General features: G+C 40.1%; 1 protein-coding gene across 5 annotated transcripts in view; it reads right to left on the reverse strand.

Annotated features, from left to right (window-relative positions):
* The window catches only part of NRP2 (neuropilin 2), a 255,966-nt gene that overhangs the window by 42,075 nt on the left and 187,309 nt on the right, over window positions 1-26,582 (reverse strand). For 2 of the 5 annotated variants that reach the window (XM_087913793.1, XM_087913902.1), the window contains exons 13-15: window positions 21,450-21,715; window positions 18,025-18,121; window positions 11,810-11,854 (exon numbers count right to left, since the gene is read on the reverse strand). In XM_087913793.1, coding sequence (XP_087769919.1) covers window positions 11,810-11,854; window positions 18,025-18,121; window positions 21,450-21,715 — 408 coding nt within the window. Of the gene's footprint in view, window positions 1-107; window positions 602-6,403; window positions 7,210-11,809; window positions 11,855-18,024; window positions 18,122-21,449; window positions 21,716-26,582 lie in introns of those variants that run through there. The other 3 variants (XM_026707612.2, XM_087913960.1, XR_015739693.1) reach the window with 2 other exon arrangements.

Genomic DNA, 26,582 nt, shown 5'->3' on the forward strand with positions numbered 1-26,582 from the left:
ATTGGCTAGTTCAGTCTGTCACATAAAATTTGCTAGCAAGAAAACTCACAAAATTAACTCACAACACACCATGTATGTAAACATTGATTTTTTTTTATTTAAAAAAGCAACTTTTATCCAAAATCAGGCAAAGCAGGCAGATTGAGTTGCTCACAGAATCATTCAGTGATCTATCTATCTGCCATCGGCTAGCTCAGTCTCTCAAATTTGCTTGCCGTGAGTCTGCACTGAATTTGCTTGCAAGCAAACCTTCAGCCCTAAGGGAGGTTCAGCTGTGCTGAGCCGAAGATCTAAAGACTAGCTAGAAAGCAAGAAATCCAACAATTTCCTCCTTCCTAGCTAATCTAAATCTCCCAGCACAGCGGAACAGATGATGGTTGGAAAAAGGAAAAATAGCAATTTAGCAGGCAAGTTTGCCGGGGAAGGAGTGAGTGGGCGGGGAGGGTTCCCGCGGGCCATGTGGGCTGAGCAGGCTTGTGTTTCTGTGCAGCCTGGATTAATTGCTTCGGGGGGGGTGCTCTGGGGGTGAGATTTCTCTGCAGCCCACCAAAATTTTCTCATGGCCCACTGGTTGGCGACCGCTGTGCTAAACAATGTAAACCTCTGTCGGTATGTGCTCCTTTCAAAATCCAAGAAAGAAATACTCAGACTCCATGGTTCAGAGCAAAGTTCTTCTTTTACTGGAAGATGAAAAGGAAGCTACAAATGGAATTCAAAGTGAGAATTTGGCGCAGAGATCACACATACAAAGAAATGGAATTGTTCCCACCCCCAAAGTCCAGAAGTCTCCGCCATTAAAAGTTCCGAATATGATCATGTGAGCATCTTCAGGTAGTGATGAGGCCTCTGTCCGTTGACCTTGACATATTTTGATAAGACCTGCAGCTGCGCAAAAGGATAGAGGCTAGGAAAGAAATGGAAAATTGGAAAGAAGAAATCCCCCTTCTTCTGCCCACAGTAAAATGCAAAACACCTCCAGCTCTCTTCCCCCACAATTACCCCTCCCCGTTGCTAATGACAGCCGAAAGAAGTAAGCCTAGTAGTAGAGATACTAAGGAGAAATAAAGGATAATAGTTGGGGTACCAAGAGATCTTGAGGCTGACATTCGGACCCCCTAGAAAAAGGACATTAGTCCCTGTAAGAGAGAATAAAAAGATATGTTAAGCATTGCATACATTCTTATGGTTTATCAGGATACTTAGTATAAAATTTCTTTAGCAGGTCAGGAGCCCTAACGTCTTTTTCGCTCACCCACTCAGCATGAGAGGGGGGGAAATGTTTCCAGGCTACAAGATATTGTAGGCGACCCTCCTTTTTCGAGAGTCTAAAATCTCTTTAACTTCAAAATGTTGTTCACCCTCAATCAACAATGGGACGGGGATCAGTCTGGGTCGGTCTCAATGTACAGGTGTGTTCGGGTTTTAGCAGGCTGACATGGAAAACAGGATGAATGCGACGAAGAGTCTTTGGTAGCGTCAATTGAACTGTCACGGGATTCACAATTCGCTCAATAGGAAAGGCCCCACATACTTAGGGCCTAACTTCTTTGATCTCTGAGTGGTTTGCAGATACTTGGTTGAGAGGAATACTTTGTCGCCTACTTGATACGACTGTTGTGGGGCTCTTTTCTTGTCTGCAAACTTCTTATGGGATTGATGCGCTTCGTCCAGAGCTTTGCGGCGACTGGCCAATTGAGTTGTAGTTGAGATATCCAGTCATCCAATGACTGGATATTGGGTTTCTCGCGAGGAAGTTCAGGTATGGGTACAAAATCTTGTCCCGTAGCCACTTTGAACGGGTAAAACCAGTGCTGCTGTGAACGGAGTTGTTATACGCTACTTGGCAAAAGGTAGCAGGTCCACCCAGTTGTCTTGCTGATAATTTATGTAACATCGGAGATATTGCTCTAGCACCCGTTAGTCCTCTCGCAGGCCCCATTAGTTTGGGGGTGGTGGGCGGAGCTTAACCCTTGGGTGAGCCTATCAACTTCAAAATTCCCTCCAGAAGTTCGAGGTAAATTGAACTCCTCGATCTGATATTATACGTTCAGGAACACCATGCAGTCTGTAGACGTGTATAATGAACAGTTTGGCTAACGACTTCGCATCAGAGGAATCTTGGTGCAAGGTATGAAATGTGCCTGTTTGGAAAACAAGTCGGTCACCACCCAGATCACCGTGTGCCCAGCACTCTCAGGTAAATCTACTATAAAGTCCATAGAGATTTCCTTCTAAGGGGCAGTTGGCTGGCATTCACATTCTGCAACAGACCTGGCGGCTTACCGGAGGTCTCTTAGCTGAGGCGCAAACTGGGCAGCTTGCTACATAAGTTTCAATGTCTTTTTCAAAGAGGGCCACCAGAACTGCCGTTTCACCAGGTGTAAGGTCTTCACGAAACCAAAGTGACCCGCTGCCTTGGAATCATGAGTTTGTTGTAATACTTGGCTCCTCAGTGTTTTAGGTACATACAGCTTCGTCCCATCCAGGCTAACCCATCTCTAACAGTGCAGTTATTTGCATTTGCCTGGAACCATTCATCTGTTTTCAAAGCTTCTTTAAATTGTTCGATCAAATCATTGGACAGATCTGCCTCTTGTTTCTTCTTTTGCGCCCTGGTGACCACTGGTGCTGCCAGCTGTGTGGTGGGCACAATCGGACTTATCACTTCTTTTTCGAACACTGTTGTATTGTGGCATCCTAGATAAAGCATCCGCCATAAAATTCTTTCCTCCTGGGATGTACTTCAGAAAGAAATTGAATCGTTTGAAGTACTGGGCCCACCTAACTTGCTTAGGAGATAGTTTCCGAGGCGCTTTAAGGCCTCCAGGTTTTTATGATCAGTCCAAACCTCAAATGGGTGCCTCAGCCTTCCAGAAAATGCCTCCAGGTCATTAGAGCCCAGCAGACTGCAAAGCTTCTTTCTCCCAGACAGCCCATCTACGTTCGGGTGTCAGTTAATTTACGGGATGTGTAGGCACACGGTTGTAGTGTCCCCTTCTCGTTTAATTGAAGTAAGACCGCTCCTACCGCTACATCACTTGCATCAGCTTGATCACGAAGGGGACATCCATGTCCGGATGCTTTAGCACTGGCTCGGCAGCAAATAGTCTTTTTAGCTTCTCAAAAGCGGCTTGGCACTCCATAGACCAATTCAACGGCTGGCTTAGGCTTTGGCTTCGCTTCTCCCTTTGTTTTTGGGAGGTTGGTGATAGGCATGGCTATTTTAGCAAAACATGGGATGAATTGCCGATAAAAGTTAGCAAATCCAAGGAAACTTTGAAGTTGTTTTCGGGTTCTTGGTGGGGCCCACTCCAATACGGCTCGTACCTTCTCCGGGTCCATCTCAAGACCCTCGGGTGAGATACGATATCCCAGGTAGTCAATCTTTTCCTGATGGAACTCACATTTGGACAATTTGGCGTACAATTTGGCAGCGCAATTTGTGCAGCATACGGACCGTACCAGTTTCACATGTTGGTCTCTGGTCTCCAGTAGTAGATAAGATATCGTCAAGGTAGACCAAAACCCCTGTATAAATGTTCGTGGAGCACTTGGTTGATCAATTGCATGAAGACAGCTGGTGCCCCTGTAGGCCAAACGGAGAACATTGAATTGGAAGCAACCTATGGGGCAATTGAATGCAGTTTTCCACTCGTCTCCTCTTTTAATTCGGATTCGGTAATAGGCCTCCCTCAAGTCCAGTTTCGTGAAGATCTTCCCCTTGGCCAGGTGAGCCAACATGTCCTTCATTAGAGGGAGGGGGTACACATTTTCCACGGATACCGCGTTCAAATTTCGGTAGTCCACCACCAGCGCTTGGAGCCATCTTTCTTCTCGCGGAACATCACAGGGGCCGCCACTCGAGGTCTGGCAGGTTGGATGAACCCTCGTTTCAAATTCTTGTCGATAAACGATCTCAATTCCTCTAACTCCTTTGGGGTCATCGAATACATCTTTGGTTTCGGTAGTGTCACCCCGGTAGAAATTCAATGCTGCAATCGGTTGACCGATGGGAGGGAGCTCATCGGAGGCCTCTTCGCTAAAAACTTCTCTTAGGTCCCAGTACTCTTTCGGATTTTCTCCCCCTTCTATGCTCGCCCTGTGGAAGCTGTCTCAGCAGGGGTTTGGGGCTTGGGATGGGGATTCTCCCCGTTTAAGGGGTTTGCTCCTCCCTTCCTGGAGGTTGGTCAGTACGAATCCGTATCCACCCCTTTCTCCAGTTTACTTGGGATTCCATTTCGAAGCCAGGGCAATCCCAAGATTAGGGAGTGTTCCATCCCGGGAGCCACAATAAAGCACAAGGTCTCGCTGTGGGTTCCCATGGTCATCTCTAAGGGCTCCGTTATGAACCGTGCAGGGCAACCCCCGCTTCAGACCCATCTAATTGGTAAAAGGATATGGGCGTTTTCAAATTTCTCAGTCCAATGCCCATGCCTTTAACTACTTTCATGCTAATTAGGCACCTCGTGCACCCCGAGTCCAATAAGGCCAGCATTTCCCTCAGTACCCGAGGTGGGCACCCTTAATTTAATTGGAATGGAAAGGGGGCCCGGTTAGGACTTACCGAGACGTCATCTTCCGAGTCGGTCTCACTCTCGTCGGGAGGAGTCGGGGGTCCCAGCTCTTTTCCGCTGGGGAGTGACTTCTACAACCTCCCCTATCGTTAGCCTGGTTTCGCGAGGCCTGGTTGGGGAGGATTCGGAGCTTCCTTCCAGGGCCCCGTCCTTTTTTGGATCTGGTTTGACTACGACAACTCCGCACGGTGGCCTTCCTTCCCACAACGGAAACAGGCAGTGGATTTGGCCCTCGTCATCACCCCTCCCTTCCGGGGCTTAGGGATCTCTCGGAGCCGAGGAGGGAGCATGGTGCTCCATGCGGAGCCTCCTCTGCGTCCTACTTCGGCTAGATCTATTTCCACCTCTTCCGCTAACAGGTACCACAACTGCAAGTCATGGGGATCCCTTCTGGAGATGCACATGTGGTATACCTCTTCATTTAGGCCATCTTTGTAGGCTTCTATTAGAGCTTCCTGGGACCAGCCTCGAATGCGATATGCCAGCTGTCTGAACTCTTGGGTGTAGTCAGCAACTGATCTTCCCCCTTGAGTTATGGTTTTCATCCTGATCCTGGCCCTTCTCTCTGCCAGAGGATCTTCAAACCTCCTCCTCAAGGCAGTCATAAAAACATCAAGGCTTCGCAGTTGGGGGAGTTATCATTATACAGAGTCACCACCCAGTCAGCTGCCATCCTCCAGGGTTCTGGTAACACATCTTACTTTGGCTGCTTCAGAGGTGAACTCCTTTCATACTCTGCCATATAGCTTCCAACCTGCACCAGGAAAAACCCCAAGTCCTTGGGATTTCCTCCAAACTTCACATCTAAGGAGGGCAGGTGGCGTCTTCTAGGCATTACCCCGCTGCTGGGGCTCCCAGACGGGAGCTGGTGGTTGCGCCGGCGTGGGATGGGCCAGGGGGTGGTGGCAGCCCGACTTCCCCAGGCTGAACTCGCCTCTCTTCCCCTCATATGTTGGAGCCCTGCCGGGTTTCTCAGAAGCATCCTTAAAGCTTTTCCCGGCTTGATCCAGCCTGCATTCCATCTCCTCCCCTGCCACAGCCGTTCCTCGCACCTCTTCGACTTACAGTGATTCCAGGAGGGGGGTCTTCCGGATTTTTCCATCCAACTCCTAACGACCATCTGGGCATCTCGGTTGGAGTTTCTTCCAGTGTAAGGTCAGCAACTAACAAATCGGTGGCTGGCATCTCTGGTAACAGCATTTGCTGCCCCCACAGATCCCTGCTCATCCTCCTCGCTGGCTGGAGATGACATGATGTGAAAACCCCTCGGAAGAAAAATTGGTGTTTTCTCCGGGTGGGCTGATGGGGACTTTCGAATAATGTCGGTATGTGCTCCTTTCAAAATCCAAGAAAGAAATACTCAGACTCCATGGTTCAGAGCAAAGTTCTTCTTTACTGGAAGATGAAAAGGAAGCTACAAATGGAATTCAAAGTGAGAATTTGGCGCGCAGATCACACATACAAAGAAATGGAATTGTTCCCACCCCCAAAGTCCAGAAGTCTCAGCTAATTAAAAGTTCCGAATATGATCATGTGAGCATCTTCAGGTAGTGATGAGGCCTCTGTCCGTTGACCTTGACATATTTTGATAAGACCTCGCAGCTGCGCGAAAAGGATAGAGGCTAGGAAAGAAATGGAAAATTGGAAAGAAGAAATCCCCCTTCTTCTGCCCACAGTAAAAAATGCAAAACACCTCAGCTCTCTTCCCCCACAATTACCCCTCCCCCCTGCTAATGACAGCCGAAAGAAGTAAGCCTAGTAGTAGAGATACTAAGGGAGAAATAAAGGATAATAGTTGGGGTACCCGAAGAGATCTTGAGGCTGACAACCTCTCACTCAGTCTCCTTGCTTTACCACGCAGGTAGCACAAGAACAAAAACACACATTATAATTTTATCATTAGTTACTTGTAACCAGTTAATTGGTACTTGATTGCTAACTTTAAGTTTAGATGTAGCAAATTTCTGCCATTCCCAAAGTCAGGAATTCATATGCATTCAAGACAAAGCCTATCTTTCTCAAATCTAAGCAGTGCTGTGTTCTACTGCATAATAGTCCATATATTCTACTCTGTTCTACTGGAACATTCTTGATGTTTCATCTGCTTTCATTGTAGACATGCCAAAAACCAAGGAAAGAGAAGTATGGAATCTATATTCAGTGGACTGGGTGCAGGGCTGGCTGTGTCTTCTGTTCAAAAAGAAGGGCATTAAAATATTTTGTGAAAACAGAATAACAAAGTCAGAAGGGATCTTAAAAGGCTACTAATCCAACCCTGTGATCAAGCAGGAAACTCCATTACCATTTTAGACAAATGGTTGTCCAATCTCTCTTAAAAATATCCAGTGTTGGAGCACCCACAGCTTCTGGAAGCAAGTTGTTCCACTGATAAATTGTTCTAATTGTCAGGAAATTTCTCCTTAGTTCTGGGTTGGTTCTTTCCTTGATTAGTTTCCATCTATTGCTTTTTGTCCTACCTTCATGAGGTTTGGAGAGTAGGTTGATCCCTTCTTCCTTATTAAGATCCAAATAAGATCCAAATAAGGAAGGCAACTCACAGAAAATGTAACTTCCTCTTCCTTTTCTGTTGCATGTAGGATGAAATCTGAAACAGTGCAAATTTGTAGGATGAAATCTGAAACAGTGGAAATAAAGCTGCATAGGGTTTTTTTAAACAAAAGTATCTGTTCTAGATGATAGTGCTGCTTTGGATGATGATGTACTTTTATTATGCTTCAGTTAAATATATTTTCTTAAAATAGGGGTAATACCACTATCTTCTTAGATTGAATCAAACCCTCAGACATCGTCTGTAATAAATATAATTTATGGGTATCTGAAGCCTCTGTTTTTTCTTCCACTCACTTTGTTCTTTAGTAGAACTAATTTGAAACAATAGGGTTTGAGTCTACTATCCTACTGCTATGTTCAACTAAACACTGTAATATGTTATGGAATATCATATTCATTCTATCAAGAAGGCTTTCCTTTAATTCTGCCACTTACAACTATGCTGTAGGAATAAACACAATAGATTATGGTTGAAAATGGCTGATCCCTGTTGCAACATGAAGAATGGCTTAAGAAGACTTTATCACAAGGGTGTGAAATAGCAAGATTAGCATATAGAACAGGTGAAGGCTTGGGAATTACTACTAGTTGCATTTCTCAGCACTTGGTGCGATAGAATGTTGCCCTGCATCAGCAGAAAACAGTCCTCTGTATGTTGTCCTTTAAGGTGATGAGCATTTTCTCTCAGACTAAAAGGAAAATCGGACTCTAGCAGCAATAGGCAAGAAGTAGCAGGAAAAAAATAGAAAATCTGTAGTGCTAAATAGAAAGCATCCACATAAGCAGCTCAAGCTGTTGGCAGGTATCCTGTGGCATATAATTCTTTACATATTATATTTTCAAGATGGGCACTTTATATTTTTCTATTTAAAGCATATACCTAAATATGCCAAAAACAGATATGATCAGCAGATATTTGAAAACACACGCCTCTTCTTGTGTACATATGAGAGCAAACACAGATTTGTTGTTAAACAATATATAAACTGAAAATGGCAGGTTGCTACTTGGAGACTGCCCTCATATTGTCAGTGGTGGGAGAAATTAGAAAATGGAGACTTTTTTTGCATTGGTTCTCCTTGTGCTCAGCTTAGTAGCACATTGGGCAGGAAAGAACAGAACCTGAAAGGGTGGGAGAAGGGAACTCGTTGCTGGCTTGTGTGTATATGAAATAATGTGGCTTTGCTTTCTTTTGCATAGGCATTAAAATTTAAAGACATTAAGAGAAATCTTCCCCAGTCTCTCAAAAGATTTGCAAGTTTTTTCTAAAAGAGAAACAATCTGCCTAGAAGAGAAACAATCTGTAAAAGTCTATTTTCTTCCATATGACCACATCCAAATTAAAGAAGAGAACATTTTGCTTTTCAGATTAAGGTGCTTCATGTAGGAAACAAGCAAAGTGTGTCCAGATATTCTCCTAACACTTCAGGATTGTAATTGCAGTTGCAGTATATATTTTCAACAAAATTCTTTTTATATTAGCAGTATTTTCACTAAGCATAGAGGTAGGTTCCCCCACCTCAACCCCGCATTTTCAGGAATAGTTAGGAATTTTAATTTGGTCAACTTTTTACAAAGAATGTAGAGAATCCAATAAGTATTTGGAAATCAGACTGACAATCATTCAACTTAAAAGTGAGGATAATGCATTTTTCCATAAAAAAAAAAAAGCAAAATAAAGTAAATTCACAAACACAGAAGATTAAGATTATTAAGAAAAATATAGGGTTGGACTTTATAACATCTGAGCTTTTAAGCAATATGGCGTGAATAGAAAAGCATTTATCCATATGAATCCTCATCCGTAGCCTAAGGAAGTATTGTCCAGACTTCTCCCAGAAGATGGGGAAGCATTGGAATTAGACCTCAGGCCTTGGGTCAGATTTTCTCCAGTTGGAGAGAGAAGCTATCAATAGCTCTGGACACCAATGTATCCCATTGGAGATGTGCAAAGCTATTCTTCCTGCCGAGGAGACATCATTATCCTTCTTTACGTTAAGTATTCAAAACTAAATTTCAATCATATATTTGCATTTCTAGCCAGATACATGGCATTCTAAATCAGGATGGATAAATAGTTCTATTCCAACAGACTTTTAAATCAGTCCTGTTTCAAACATAGCACAATACCAAAATCTTTCTAATAAAACACGGAGTGGTTTGAGCCAAAATGTTGCCAATACTCCTTGCCCATTCCATATCACGAGGGTTATAGCAAATTTTAAAAGGTCAATAAATGATGCACATATGTAATATTTTGTACTTATCTTTCACAAATCTACAAATGTGAAATGATTACTTCATTCATCATTCATTTTGCCTTGCAGCATCTATATAATATATTTGCAACATCAGCACAACAGTCACAATTGCTATGCACAAAACAACAAAGTTTGAGATTAAACTATTAGACTACTTTCCATTGGGAAAATAATACATAAACCAACAATCATGCCAAGACTGCTAAAAAAAATATCTTCTTTAACTTAAGATCTAAGTAAAAAGTTTTGAAGGTCAATATAGCTTTCATCCTTGGCTTTAGCAGACTTTCTACTAGGCTCTAAATCTTAATGCACAAGGACTTTGAAAACTATTTTTCAGAACCAAGCCAGCTTCTCCCAACTACTCAAAATACATTTCTTCTGGAAGTCACAGCCAGCAATGTCTGGCAATATGTTGCCAATAGCCTGAATTTGTTCAAGGAAGGACTATCTATCCATTAATCAATGCAACAAAATGATTTAATCTGCACTGAAAGCTTTTGGAAACGAATCCTCCTTCCTTTTGGCCACACTAGAGTTTTGCATTTGACAGGGGAAAGGCAAAAAGCCCTGCAAAACAAAACAAAATGAAAATTTTCTCCAGATTAAAAAAGAGATGTTTGGCTTCCTCCCCCAACCCTTCCTGACAGACACATAACAATACATCTCCACTGATTCAGAATTAAGTTTAATGAGCAGGACAATCTCTGCATTCCTTTCCCCCTTTGCTTCCTTCTACAAGTTTTATCAATCTAAGTCATCTTGGTTTTTTTTTTCTTCAGGCCAGCATTAAGCTATTAAATGCACCATTTCACCCTTCTTCTCTCTGACTAAATGTCAGCCTTCAAACTCAGGGCGACAGTTCCTCTGCTGCAGTTCCCTCCCTTCCCTACACCTGTTAGAGTCCCTGCCTTGGTACTTGTTGGCTAAAAACATGCTAAATATTCATCACTGTCACCTCATTGCACTTCTAATTCACTCTGATCTGGAGGTTAAGCCTCTCCGTGGTGGCCATTTATTTCCCCCTCTTACATCTTAAAGCTTCACTGCTCCTTGCCTGGTGTTGCAGATGGAGAGGAGTTCATTTGCATCTTTATGATCTCTATTATTAGATAGTCTGATTCCAAATACAGCTACATGTAACTTCCATACTAGCCCTGCAGTGCAGCTTTAGCATTCTTACAATTCAAGTCTGGGCAACTTTACAATGACCATCTTTAATTTTACCAGTGTCTAGTGTAAGATTACTATATCCAGGCTGCAAAAATCTATATGGCTACTAGTTGGGAGCAAAGAGATACATTTTTTAAAACTCTGCAGTCCTTTAACGGTCATCTGGTTTTCTGCATCCCTAACTCAGGATAGGATAGGATAGCCCTAAGTGAGGATGAAACACATGAAGAAGGCTTTGTGGGTTGTTTTTGTGCTTTCTTCCCCTTTAAGTTTTTAAAGTGAAAAATCTACTCAAAACCATTTTTTAACTTACTGGCAGGAAATTAAGTTCCTGCAACTTGACAGTTTGCTGTTAAATGTTGTTGGTAGAGTCCCTGAGTTTTGGAAGATTTCAGAGCGACATGTAGCCTTGAGTTACCCATAACTATGTTATTATATATCATTTTCAAGGCAGTATTTCTAGAAGATTCTCAATTAAGCTACACAACACTGTTAAACAGATTTTGTTGTTATCACTTCTGAACCATAGAAGACAGAAAATATGTCTCAACTCCCTTTCATCTTAACAAAGATACCTATGTGACCATCTTCCAAATAATCAGTACAAGTTTTGCACTCTATGCAGGCCATTTTACCTTTTAGATATATTAAAAAAGAAATTCAGTGGAAGAAGCATTTGCTACCCTAATGAGTTGAACTTAGGCAGAATTGTTAAAGAGATACAGCTCTATTTTATAGAAAGGTAAAGCAGTAAGTTGCAAAGTGTGGGTTGAACTTCCCAGGATATTGTCCAAGTAAAAGCATGCTTGCTCTTCCCCAAAGAAATCTTCCAGCTGACATGAGGTGAGAATGCACACAAAGATAGGAGGACACACAGTCATTATTTTTATCAAATTTACAAACCACTCATCTCACTCAGAGAATGACTCATTAGGGTGCTAATACAAACAAGCCAGCAGATCTGTACAACTTTAAAAACATTCTGCAAGCATTCTTATAACTGAAACTGACTCAAGATATTTTTTAGAATTAATTCTGTATTTTATACTCTTTTTAAACCTTCTCACTTAGATTCTATTGTAAATACAAGCTTTTTATTTGCATAGCAATTTTGTGTTAGTTTTGTTTGGTTGCCTCTCACTTTCTGCACACACATTAATTTTTAAGTATCAAAAAAATCAGAAAATAAACCATGCAGTAAAATAAAAGCAAGAAGCAGTGCATTTTTACCTGAAATTTCAAATGTGTGTTCTCCAGGGAAAGCTGCAATGGGTTCTGTAAATTAAAAAAAGAGCTGAAAGTGAGTATTTCCATCAGCAAATTATAGATCCAGAAAATAGTAATCCATATGATCAGGGAGAATCTTGAAGAACCTCTTTTTCAATTTGTACATGTGGTACCCAATCTTTTTATCCTTTTTAGGAGGTGGGGAAGGATCTTCTGTATTCACTGAGGATAACTCTCTAAAAATGTGTTTGTGATAACAGGCTTTCCACTAGGCCAATCATAATAGGATATGTTCTAGCAATAGAAAAACAATTGCAATTGTACAGGTGAAACTCGAAAAATTAGAATATCGTGCAAAAGTTCATTTATTTCAGTAATGCAACTTAAAAGGTGAACCTAATATACAAGATAGAATTATTACATGTAAAGCAAGATAGTTCAAGCTGTGATTTGTCATAATTGAGATGATTATGGCTTACAGCTTATGAAAACCCCAAATCCACAATCTCAGAAAATTAGAATATTACATGCAATCAATAAAACAAGGATTATACATAGAACGATATTGGATGTCTGAAAAGGATAAGCATGCATATGTACTCAGTACTTGGTTTGGCCCCCTTTTGCAGCAATTGCTGCCTAAATGCGGCGTGGCATAGAAGCTATCAGCCTGTGGCACTGCTGAGGTGTTATGGAAGACCAGGATGCTTCAATAGCGGCTTTCAGCTCTTCTGCATTGTTCAGCCTCATGTCTCTCATCTTTCTCTTGGCGATGCCCCATAGATTCTCTTATGGGGTTCAGGTCAGGCAAGTTTGCTGGCCAATCAAGCACAGTAATCCCATGGTCAATGAACCAGTTTTTGGTGTTTTTGGCAGTGTGGGCAGGACCCAAGTCCTGCTGGAAAATGAAGTCAGCATCCCCATAAAGCTCGTCTGCAGAAGGAAGCATGAAGTGCTCCAAAATCCCCTGGTAGACGGCTGCATTGACCCCGGACTTAATGAAGCACAGTGGACCAACACCAGCAATGACATGGCTCCCCAAATCAACACAGACTGTGGAAACTTCACACTGGACTTCAAGCATCTTGCAGTGTGTGCCTCTCCATTCTTCCTCCAGACTTTGGGTCCTTGTTTGCCAAATGAGATACACAAGTTGCTCTCATCAGAAAAGAGGACTTTGGACCACTGAGCAACAGACCAGTTCTGTTTTTCTTTAGCCCAGGTAAGATGCTTTTGACAGTGTTTGTTGTTCAGGAGCAGCTTGACAAGAGGAATACGACATTTGAAGCCCATTTCCAGGATCCGTCTCTGTGTGCTGGCTCTTGATGCACTGATTCCAGCCTCAGTCCACTCCTTGTGAAAGTCCCCAACACTTTTGAATGGCCTTTTCCTGACAATCCACTCCAAGTTGTGGTCATCCCTGCTGCTTGTGCACCTTTTTCTTCCACATTTTTCCCTTCCACATAACTTTCTATTAATGTGCTTTGATACAGAACTTTGGGAACATCCAACTTCTTTTGCAATTACCTTTTGAGGCTTTCCCTCTTTATGGAAGGTGTCAATGATGGTTTTCTGCACAACTGTCAGGTCAGCAGTCTTTCCCATGATTGTGATTCCTACTGAACCAGACTGAGAGACCGTTTAAAGGCTCAGGAACCCTTTGCAGGTGTTATGGCTTAATTAGCTGATTAGAGTGGGACACTGAGCCTAGAATATTGCACCTTTTCACAATATTCTAATTTTCTGAGATTGTGGATTTGGGGTTTTCATGAGTTGTAAGCCATAATCATCTCTATTATGACAAATCACGTCTTGAACTATCTTGCTTTGCATGTAATGAGTCTATCTCATATATTAGGTTCACCTTTTAAGTTGCATTACTGAAATAAATGAACTTTTGCACGATATTCTAATTTTTTGAGTTTCACCTGTATTTTATTTTAATTTTTATCCCAGAAGATAGAATGCTAGGTGATAACAAAACTGATAAGCTGAATGACTGAAATAGTGTTGATTGCAAAGCACACAAAATATCTCAGAGAGTGTCTACATTTCCCATCCTCTTACAGCTTACAGGTTGTTTGGAGGATAAAATGGATTAACCCCATGGGCTCCCCAAGAGAAGATCTTCAGTTGTCAATACACTAAAGATTAACATGCTATACTGATTCATAGCTTGGTCCCATTTGATATAGTAAACATTTGTAATAACTCCTATAATACAGTACATGCTAAATGCCAACAACAATGGTGTTGTGCCTTTTTTTGAGGAATAACACAAGACATAGGCTCTCTGTGCATCTCTCTTGTTTGGGAAACTGCAGGTAAGTGGTTCCTTCGAGTTTTAAAAACAAGAGAATAAAATTACTGGAGTGGTAAACAGGATTACATGTGATTAATGTTAAAGATTAAGATTAAGTTGGATGGGACATATGATAACAGGTTTCATATATTGGAAAGCTTCCCAGGAAGGAAGGAAGGAAGGAAGGAAGGAAGGAAGGAAGGAAGGAAGGAAGGAAGGAAGGAAGGAAGGAAGGAAGGAAGGAAGGAAGGAAGACACCTGGGAAAGGAACTTAAGATGTCATTTACATGTACTTTCTAAAGCACAATCTATTATGTAGGACAATGTCTGTTTATGAAGGTTTCAAGTAGGGATCCTAATTGTATCTTAGAGATGGTTAGACATATTGCTTTTTAACTCCCCAAAATAGGAATAATGTGATTTTTATGTTATATCACAAACTCCATTTATATGCAGGTTTTTAAAACCACTTTAATCACTTAAGGTCACCCATCTCATTGGAGTGCTGGGTAGCAAACAGTAAATAAAAACAATTTTCAAAAAATCTGTAACAACAAATACAATTGTTCAGCCCCAAATCCAGCATATAGTTGAGTTTAACTTACGGCTATAGAAATTAGCTTTGACAAATTTAAAAGGGGAGGAGGGATTGCAGTTTCCTCCATCTAATCTTTCCCCAGCCTCACCCATTTTCTTTTTTAGCTCTCCCTTATAGGATTCCACAGCCTGAAATTCAGAATACTTAAAGAGAAATAGATACTTAGCAGAAATAATATGTTACTAGCCCCTGGGAAGGAGAGAGTGGGAAGAAATGACCAATGTGTTTCACTGATGGTTTTCCTGAAGAAAAAAGGAAAGGGCTTTATTATTATTTCTAGATGACTTCTGCATTACATTTGGAAATAGAGTCGCTTGGTTTAACTATGGTTTCAATTGAGTGCTATGAAATACTCAGCCAGTCTAAAAAAGAAAGTGACAGGTCTCTGAAAAAAGAAAAATAGTAATAATTGTGAGCTATTAGATGCTTTCCTCAAGTTGAAAAGGAATTTGATTACTTCTCTGGGTTACAATTACAGAAGCTTGTCAGTTTCTTTTTACAGTTGTATGGGGTGTCTGTGTGATTATGCATGCACATGTATGTTCAAATACTAAATGATTTAACAGAAACATCAATGAAATATTTGAGCTTGACTTTTTTTCACTAGATAATGTCTTTAAAAACTATTGTGAGAGGAAAACCCTGAGACAAATTGGAGCATTGGCTGGGACACTTTACAATTAAAAACAGTGAAAAGGATTAAACACTCGTCACCTCAGTCCCAAAACCCCATTTAAAACCTCCCCATTACTTTTATTCCTTTAGAAATGCTCCAATTCATGGAACTGCAGTCTCTTCAAGAAACTCCCCACATTACTCAACAAATCAAATAGCTATGGGAACAGCAATCCCAAGCTAATCTGGTGAGCAATCATGTCAATAATTCTACAGAACCAGGTTCCCAAAAGTTGGAAAGGACATGCATTTTTTTATTATTGTAAACATGGAAATTGCACCTGGCATGTAAATGTGTAGAGGATTTCTAAGTCATTACCTGCAATGGTAACAAACATTTACTTGCACTGCAATACTTAATTCCTAAGGAATACAATTGTGAGCCAGTTTTGTGTATTGGTTAAGGTGCCAGGATCCAACTAAAGATCTGAGAAGTTGCTTTTTAAAAAAAACTACCTATGGAATTGATTTTCTCGTCTGGCCTACTTAATGGGACTGAATTAGGGAGGTATCTACTTGACCATCTCTGAATGTTATCATGTTCTGGACTTTTAAAATGTCTCAACTCCTTTTGCTTAGGTAACAGGTCATTCAGCTGGCTATATATGCTATCAAGGACAGTGTCTTTCCCAGGACTTCAACTACACCTACCAAATCTGGGCTGCAAACCCACAAACAACCATTTAGCCAGCAGCCAAGAAAAACACAAAAACTGAACACTGGTGCCATCTACTGGTTGGCTGGAGTTTTGCAGCCAATATAAGATAGCCTTTCATTCACTGATGATATCAAAGATAGGCCCTGCCACTCCTAAGGTGCTCTACTACTGTCTTCTTTCAGTGGTTGATAGCATAAACTACAATGATACCAAAGATGCATGGAATGTCTTACTATAAATTCTGTTATTAGTATTTGCTGTCATTAGTACTTGGGCACTGATGTCTGGTGCAAGTATTTATGTGATGCGATCATTAATGTACCTGTCATTTTGTCTCCATCCAGGTGCTAATGATAGCAGAATAACTGGCATATTTTTAGGAGTTAAAAATATTACAATTTTATTTACTGGCTTGTGAATGTGATTTCTCGGGTCACCACCCTTTTCTGATAGACTATTTCCTATTAATGTTTCTATTGATCTCATCAGCCCTTTCTAAGTATACAGTGCTGACTGATGACCAATTCTGGCTCCTGGACATTTTTCTTTGGTAACAATCTTATTATTATTATGAGCAGTCCATGCCACTGCGACACACATTAATCTCTCACTGTGTGGATAGGAAAACCATCAGTACCGGCTTTCCCCAGCCACTCTTGCTCCCCGACTTCCTCCAGAAGGAGAGAATAGACTAAATGAATGGGTGAGACTTGCTTTAATGCAGCCAGAGTTCTGTCTGCTTAACAACCTTAAGATAAGATTGCCTGCAAAGATGATTGCTATGTAACCTCTTGACCACAACTGTAGAAGAATCATTTGCACACAAGAGCTATTGAACCAAGATGCTATTTGCTGGAGGGTAACCTATTCCTATTAATTTTGCCCACTGCTCCTTACTAATCTCTTTCTAGAATTGAGTAATATACATACTGCATTGGGGAGGGGAGAGATACAGGTTGTCCTACATGGGACTATCATCCCCTAACCACCCGTGTACACAAACGTTGGCCTTCTGATTGTTTCTTCCACAATATTAGAGCGGGTAATGGGATTCTTAACATTAAAGCAAAAAATAAAAAATGAAAATGAAGACTTCCTGTCATTCAGAAAATTTTAATAAAGAAAATCATTCAGAGAGGAGTTATTCAAGCCTAGCCTTACCTGTAATACACTGATTATATAAGCAATACTTTCTGCCATATGACAGGATGCATTCAGTCAACTTATTTTTTAACCCATCTTGCTCAGACCAGAGTTTTTGTAAACTGGGACTGAGCAATTTTTCTCCAGGGAAAAAAAAATGGTGATGGCACTCAGCAAAACCATAACAGCCAATGCTTCTACATTCCTTCTGAAAGCCAAGATCATCCGGATTGCTTTGGTGTTAATTGGTAGATTGAATGCATGTCTTAGGACAGGGGTGTCAAATTTCCAGCGTGGATGCCTCATGCACTGGCCATGCCCACACCCATTTTAGCGAGGGGGAAAAAATCCTGATGTGACGCCATTGTGATGATGTGAGTTTGACATCCTTGGCTTAGGAACTATATGAAGGCTGCTTCTCATGAAATAGGCACCCTAGGAAAGCCACTTGGAATTGGATCTATACTAAGGTAAAGTACTCACTTAATATTTCCACACATACCCCAGCTAGCATTTGTTATAACAGTGAAAAGTGAGAATCAGTGGCTAATTTGCATGCATATGATCAACTTGCTATCTGAAACAGTCATCACAGAGGTGCAACTGTAGGCAGCCCTCAAATAGTACAATTTTTGTATGAAAATGAACTATCAGGTAGGGGGAAAAAACCCTTCAAAGTAGCAGAAGTGGCTTTGGATGGCTTTATACACTTTATATTTTGATACTTGTTATGTGGGACAAAGGGAATTACATCAGAAATAAAGAGTTCTTCCTTCAACTTGCCAATTCTATTGTTGCAGATAAGTTGCTTCTTATTACAGATTAGATTTATCCTTACATACCCATGCAGTCCTCCAAAGAAGTATCAGTGCCTATTTGAATATCATCAATGGCAATGTCTCCTGAATGCCCATTGCTTATGGTGCCTTCAAATACAATCTAGGAGTGAACACAGACAGAATAATAAATTCACAAACAGCCCTTGCAATATTCCAGAGAAACAAATTAAAGTTATCAGATTTTCTTAGTGTTTGGAAGTTTCTAACTGACAAAAAGGTAAAGCTCAAGAGAACCCTTGAAATGTATCCATTATCATCAACTCCCCAAAAGTTAAATAGCTGGGTTTTTTACTTTAAAAGTTACAGCCTCAGTGACGCAGTGGTTAGAGTGCAGTACTGCAAGCTACTTCTACTGCAATTTGGCAGATCGAATCCCACCAGGCTCAAGGTTGACTCAGCCTTCTATCCTTCTGAGGTGGGTAAAATGAGGACCCAGATTGTTGGCGGCAAAATGCTGACTCTGTAAACCACTTAGAGAGGGCTGTAAAGCACTATAAAGTGGTATATAAGTCTAAGTGCTATTGCTATTGCCACTAGGAGTGGAAATAAATATTCTTTTTGACCAAGCTAGAGGCTCAACAATCTTCAGCTTCTCCTAATCCATTCTAGATCTCTTCACCTTTCTCCAGCTTTTGACACCCACAGAAATGTAGTGCTTTATTTAAATTAGTGCCTTAATTAAATTTTACATTATTTCCCTGATAAGACACAAAAACCAGTGCAAAAAAACAGAGCCTTCCGGGGGCTAGTAAAAACCTTACCCTAACACAATCCTGTATTTGATTCTAGAATTACTGTAGCTTTAACAATTTCATATCATGTATTATTTATTCATTTATAGTTTAATATCTGCAAAGTGCCTAGAGTCCAGTAGGTCTGAATAATAGATAAATGGCATTACACAAATAAACTTCACGTGTTGATTTGGAAATACAGAACCTGAGCATAAGCCTCAAATATATATTTGGTGGGCAAACACCAGAAAACACAATTTGTTTTCATTTTGGTTCTTCATCTTGGCTTCCCTCTCAGGTCCAGCTGGATTAATCTTCCAATGGAATTGGGAATGTGTTGAGATGAAATCTATTTACAGTTTCTATTAAGTTGATGCAGTGATAAGACTCATGGAGGGACTCTAGCAAAGAAGCAGGAATTCTAAAATGTGAAAAAAGATCCCAAAATTGCTCGCCTGGACTTTGGACCACATCCAAGTACTGTTTTCTTCTGACTATGAATGAGTGGTTTGAACCCCATGCTAATTTTGTACAAGAAACTGCAGAGAGAAGAAAGAAAACCAAGCAAACAAACTAAGAACTTTATTCTGTATTCTAGCTAATTTTGCAATATAGACAAATATGCCTGTCAGGTTTAATTTCCACACTTTATTTCAAAACTCAGACTGGCATTTTCATCCAAATGCTTCAGTGTGGTGAAGGGAAACAGAACGCAGGTTAGTGAAAAGCAGAGTAGACAGGGAACACTTCTGAATTGTTGGGAGCAACAGCAAAGACAGACAGAAAAGAAGTTTCTGACTTTATATTCATATCAAATTTAAACTGCTTTAATACTTATTTCTCTTCCTAAGAAATCCCGGGTGCTGCTGCATATCTGTCAAGCTTAGACTACTAACTTCTGATAATTTAAAACATCCTACAAAGCAAAAAGTTGTAGGAATTTTCAGAGGGAGGAAACTGGGTGGTTAAATAGTACAGATAGTCCTCAACTTACAACCACAATTGAAACCAGATATTCCATTGCTAAGCAAGATAGTTGTTAAGTGAGTTATGCCCAATTTTACAACTTTTGTTGCCACAGTTGTTAAGCAGATCACTGTCATTGTTAAGTGAACCATGTGGTCATTAAGTGAATCTGGCTTCCCCTATTGAATTTGCTTGTCAGAAGTCGAATGGGAATGTTGCCAATGGTGACCATGACCATTTACTTCAAACGTCGTAAATACCATATATTTTGTTTGTCAAGCACCAGAATTTTGATTATATGACTGTAGGGATATTCCAATATTTGTAAGTGGCAGATTGGTTACAAATCACATTTTTAAGTGCCATTGTAACTTTAAATGGTTGCTACAGAATGGTTGTAAGTTAAGGACTATCTGTATAAAAAATTTTCAGTTTATAATGTAAGCTTTCACCATAATTAGCATTTTTCTTCCAACAAGCAATTGGGGTAAGTTTCAATGCTGGATTGCAACAATGATTAAAACCCCAGGCTAGAAACCACGAGACCATATGTTCTAGTTCTGCTTTAGGCATGAATCCAGCAGGGCCAGTCACTCTCTCACAGCCCTAGGAAGAAAGAAAGGGCAAACCCCAAAATGCCTCATTAAAAAAACTGCAGACATTCCAGACATTCACCGGGAGTCAGAAATTTATTCTAAGGAAGTAGTTCTCAACCTGTGGTCCGCGGATCCCTGAGGGGCTGTGATGTCATTACAGAGGGTCCACAAAGGCTTCATGCTGTTTAGTGCTTTAAATCTTGAGTTAAGTCTTGGTAGTCTGGTAGTATTGGTAGTATTTAAAAGGGGTTTGTGGTGAAGAAAAAGTTGAGAACCACTGCTCTAAGTCATTTATCTTTCTTTCTGTTTAGCTATCTGCCTGTCTACCTACTGTATCTATCTATTCCAAGGGCATCTGTGAGATGCTGATAAAGAAGCCAGCATATTGGCCATGACTGCATGATGTATGTCAAAAATTTTGGCTGCCATCTTGACTTTTTTGCCCCATTCCTATGAATTTATACGCAGCTACTCTCTATTACTTAAAATGTCTGAAAACACAGGGCCCACTCTGGAGCTCTTGACATAATTGCTCCCTTCCCCCTAAGAAGTAGGTGTGCAATTTATTTTTGTGTTTCTCCAGTGTGGACTCCAGGCTCTTAAATAATTATAGCACCAACAATCTAGGCAAACTCTTAAATTCCTGCTGCCTCCAATATGCACTCACATTTATTTCTTATATGTTTGCCTTGACAAGCTACATGATCATCATCCAAGAGGAAATAGGGGAAGGAAAAACAATCCCAAAAGGTAGAGCTACCAGATCTGGGTTGCAAACATGTTAGTGATCACAAAAAGCAAGAAATACATAGAGAAAATGCTATATTTTTGTTGTTTTCTGCTGGTGATCTTGATTTTTGCAGTCCATGTCTCGCAAAAGATAATCTTTTAAGGATGTAAATGACAATAAAATAAACCCAGAACTAAACTATATATAAAATTGGCAAAATCCAACTAGCAAATACAGGGTTGTTCAGTTACTATAGCAACATGGAAAACAAAATGAAAGAGAGAAAGCTCTTATGAACAATGTTTTCTTTTTTTTAAATTATGAACAAAACATGGTCTCTTGAAATCTGGCAGATGAATGTGTAGCGATGCCCAATCTCAATCTACACCTTAACATGCTCACCTGATATTCTGTATCATAACTAGGCAGAAGAATCCGGCCTTCTCTCCACTCCTCCCCTTGGTCTTCCCTGATGATCCACAGTGGTTTGTTTTCATGCGTTGCCTCCCGTCGCACCTGCAGCATAGTCCCACTCCCTCCAGAGAGCTGGTACCAAAACATCAGGCACACAGCACTCCTGGGCAAGAAGACAGTGGGACTGATCAGCCGAGCATGTTGCCCTTCTCTTCTTGCGCTGCTTTGCAACCTCAAATAACTCTTGCCATCTGCTGAAGAAGATTAATCCTAATTAGAATTTGCAATAGATATGGCAATCTATGGTTATTAGCTCTAGTTAATGAGAAATTCAACCATGAATAGCAAGAAAGTACATGGTTCATAATTTCAGCATGATGTAGAAAAAGAGGTCACTCATTTCCTGTCCTGGTCCACACTGCTATAACATGAGGAGAGAACTTAACACTTAAATGTCAGATGAAGGAAGCATGCATTTTAAATAAAGCATTGGGTATTCTCCAAAAATTACTGTGTTTAGACTATTAGAAGAAGAAGCTGCTTCTACAAGAACCTGCTTATTCATTAAGATCTCCTAGAAAAACTTATTTTTGCATCCTACTCTATTTAATTATTCATTTCTTAGTGATAGCACCAGATTTAGGATTTTCTTCATTTGGGAGCTTCCTTTTTTTGGCTCTTAGCCTTTTGCAGATGTTTAAGACCATCTCATTTCAAAACATATTATTTGAAAAAAGGAAAGTAATGTTAATTTTGGAAGACCTACAACCCCTTCTCCACTCCTCCAACCCCCTTATTTCAGTCTATATTAAGCTGCCCAATGTCATTTGATTTTGGTAGTACAGAAATACTTGTAACAATAGAAAATGTTTATATGAGTCCCTAAAACATTCAGTTTTTTTCTTCTATATTATTTATGTACTTTTGCATTTGCTTTCATTTAACTCTAACCCTAACATAACACTATTCTTTCAATACAACGTTGAAAGTTTACTGCTAAAAAGTAGTCTATCAATTAATGAAAGCATTACATATAAAAGAGGCAACAGACAATAATTCCTCCAAAACTACCACTAATCCAATAGGCTGGACTGATGCCATGCAACGCATTCTTACTGACTTCTTGCTTATGAGTAAGCCTTCTTGCTTATTCATCCTAGGCCTGCAAGGTTATTTACACTTTTGCTGAATCACAAGCATGTTTTCATGGGATTTATATATTGGGAAAACTACATCTGGTAAATATTTGCTTCTCATATACAAAGCTTTAAAAAATATATGCTATTAATCTTTTAATCTATAGAGAGAAGTTTAAAAGTGTGTAGGCCTGTGACAGTTAATATATTTGTAGAATATGATAATAGAGTATACACTAAAGATTGAATCCCACATATATTTTTTTAGGAAAATGCTCCAACGTGTACAACAGGTTGCACTATTTAGAACATACTTATAAGAGAGAAAATATCTGAGAAATCATAGCCCTGTATCTGAAGAATGAACCAAAGAAAATAATATGGAGCTGTGCAGCCCTTTAGATATGTAACTGAAAAAGTACCTCAGAGCATATAGGGATATGAATGTGCCTCTTCTTTCTCCAAGTCCTTCAGACAAATTTGTTGCACATCCCTACTAAACTATACACAAATCATTGTTAGGAAGACTAATCGTAAGAAAAGAGGCATCCACCAGATGGATAAAAAGATAGGACATTATCCTGGCTGAGACAGAGAAGTAAGGTAGCTATCTATTTCACCAACAGCCATAAACACAAAAACCTCCTGATCAAGACACTTGAAAAGCTTAAGGCAAATGATTGACATAATTAGGACAAGTGAAAGTGTTACAATTGGCAAGGAAAATTGACTCTATAATCATGACTTTATCAGAGTGTGTGCATGTGCATGCACATGTTCATATTTCTGTCTTTTATTTGCTACTCTGTTTTTAAGGTAGACACTCGTGAGCACTATGCTGACATTACAACTGGGGAAGAGACGTTCCTCCTGCCCCCACTGTAATAAGCAATAAATACTTCACAATCTGGAGTAGCAGAAAATTCAACTGATGGTTCTGCTTCCTCCTCCTCTTTATATTTGCAAAGATTAATCCTCCATTTCAAATAGCAAGATGAGGCTGCTACTGGGGATCTAAGCAAAATGATTCAAACATGGTAACGGATGCCAAGAGCAAAGGTGACTAATTTGAGTTGAAAGAAAAATTCAGTCTCTCAGAGCCCTTCCCAACTTTTACCTAGCTAAGCAGAGCAGAAACATGTCCTAGCAATATTTTTTTCTTCCAACCCCACATGACATTGCTTTCATCTTGTTCCCAGTCCTTGACTGTTACAAGCTTAAGATGCCCTTTAGCTATATCAGTATTAAAAATAAAAAAGCATTTCCCCCTGATTCTGTTCCCAAGGTTAGCATCAAAACACACAAAATCTATTGGGTTTTGCTACCCATTATTTTGAAAGGAAGTAAGGAAATACAGTGACTCCAAACAGAGGTAACAGAAGAAGGCTAAGAATCAGAGTGAAGTCTGCAATTTTGAAATTGGTAACATTTTCGGTCAACTCAAGAATGGATGGACTGCACCAGCTCAGTACTGGCGAAAGACCCTGCAGTAGCATTGTGGAAGTTAGGAATGTGTGTGTTATCTGTGATTTGTTTTCTCCAAACACGCTACCACCTCTTCAATAGGCTGAAATTAGAGTAATGGAGAGCTTATTTATATGTTTGGTTGCCCTGAGGCAAATCCTCAACCTTTTTACCCCAATGCCATGTTAATAAAAGTGGACTGCTTTGGGATTTTAGTTTTAAAATAATGGTTAGAGTGGGGAGAAAAAAAGAAATCTGGGTTGGTTTGGTGATGGTTTTAGAGTGAGAGTAAGCTTTCACATTATCCAGTACAAACAGCTTGGTAATAATGCAAACCCTAAAACAAAATTAATGGAAGAGAATAGCTTCTAGATGTTTACCCTATACAGGAAGAGAATATTATTTTCACTATAAATAGAATTCACATTTGATACACAGCACTCACTAGAACTATTTCATAATGGCTTTATAGCTTTTCTACAATAAACCTACTTATCTGAGCTTTTGTGTTTTGGGGCAGGCAGTCTTGAACTTTTTACCTTGCTGTTGAAGAAAGCCTGGCCATTACTGTATTGTATATGAATGCTGTAATCTCCCATGTCATGCTAATGTTGATCTCAGGATGTGTTTAACAAACCAAAAAGCTTATGTGCTTTATTTATTTATGTAATCAATGTATACAGACACTCACTCACCACACAATTCAGTACAATGTACATAATTAATAAATTATAGTAAATTTAAACACATAATAAAAGAAGGCATAAAAACGTAGACCAATCCAGAAAATAATATATAACACGTAAAGCGTCAAGAAAAGCAGATTTAATGGTCATTCCATGCCCAAGCCCAATGCTGAAGAAAAAAACAATCCTTTCAAAAAACAGACAGGGTCAGAGTTGGCTGGATTTCAGGGAGGAGACTGTTACAAAGGCAGGAGCGACAACAGAGAATGCCTGTCTCTTAACTCCTGCCAGACGACAATGCCCAAGCAATGAGACCTGGAGCATAGCAAATCTGTCAGAACTTTCTGGATGGACAGAAATAATCAAAATGGAGTCCTTTAAGTAGCTTGGCCCTGTCTTGCTTTACCAATAATCTGCTAGTACATTTAATTAAATGTTGGTATTATTAGAAGAGTAGTAATAGCAGCAGATGTTTCTTTTGTTTTGCTGTGGTAATATTGCTGAATGCTACTCATGCAATGCCAGCTCCCATTTTGCAGCTTACGAAATGTATACTTTTGAAAACATTTAAAGAAATTTCCTATCATGACAGCAGTTAGGTTAGTATACCTGGGAGGAGTTAACTACCAGCTAATTTTTAAAAAAACCTGGTGAGATGATTGTCCTATATCCGTGATGGCAAACTATGGCACGTGTGCCAGAGGTGGCACGCAGAGCCCTCTCTGCAGGCACCGTCATACATGTGCATGTGCCTCCCACTTAGCCAGCTGGTCTTTGGGTCTCTGCCATGCATGCAGGGGGGATGGGGTGCAAGTGTCATGAGGCACATGTGCGGTGGGCATGGGGGCAGGGCTCATGTGTGGGGAATGCGTGCACATGCACAGGGTGGGGCGCATGCATGGGAGATGTGCGTGCATTGCACTTTGGAGGTTTGCACGCACTTTGGGCACTCAGTGCTGAAAAGGTTAGCCATCACTGACCTATATGCTTGATACAACATTTCTGAGTGAGAGCAGAATTCTCTGTTCTATTGACTACTCAAAATATTCTTTGCAATGTCTTTTAATCGACTCTCTTTCACCAGTCCCTCTGCAATTATTATTATTTATTATTGATTGGTCAGTAGTCATCAGCACGATCTACTAGTGCTCTTACTATTGTGACCTTGACATGAAACGAGAGAGAGGGAGGGGGAGAGGGAGGGGGAGGGAGGGGTGAGAATGCTAATTCCCATTGAATTCTCATTATTTTCTATAAACAGAACACTTGAAACATTTCAAGTTCTATTACACAAGAAGATATTCACTATGGGGTGGGTTTTTTTGTTCCATCAAAGCACAACCAAATTGAAGGTTCCAATGAACATTATATGTAAGCTGCTTTATTTTGAACTCAAAACAAACCAAATCTTCACTTTGTGCAAAATTCCAATTGTAAGCCTACTTTCTTATTGCACAGTGGAATGTAAAGGGCAACTCTAATATTTCTAATTTAATAATATGGCTCAAAGATTGTAGAATTGCTTGTGGCTGATTTAATTAGGTCATCAGGAATTGCAAATCAGCTTTCCCCACAGAAAACTAGGAAATTCAAGATTCATACAGTTTATTTATTTTATTTAAATATGTATATTAATATAGCTGGAAGGTCCACTTAGGCCAACATATCTAACCACCTGCTCAGTGCAGGAATCCAAATTACATCCCAACTCCAGTAGAAGAGAATACATTGAAAAACAGTCCACCATGTGACAAACTGGCCTCCCAAAAGAAGAGCTGCACAAGAACATTATTCAAAAAGGACAAAAGCACTGCAGCAATCCAGAACAACAGGAA

This window comes from Pseudonaja textilis, chromosome 1 (genome assembly GCF_049901715.1).
Source record: "Pseudonaja textilis isolate UNSWEBS1 chromosome 1, rPseTex1.2, whole genome shotgun sequence".
NCBI lineage: Eukaryota > Metazoa > Chordata > Lepidosauria > Squamata > Elapidae > Pseudonaja > Pseudonaja textilis.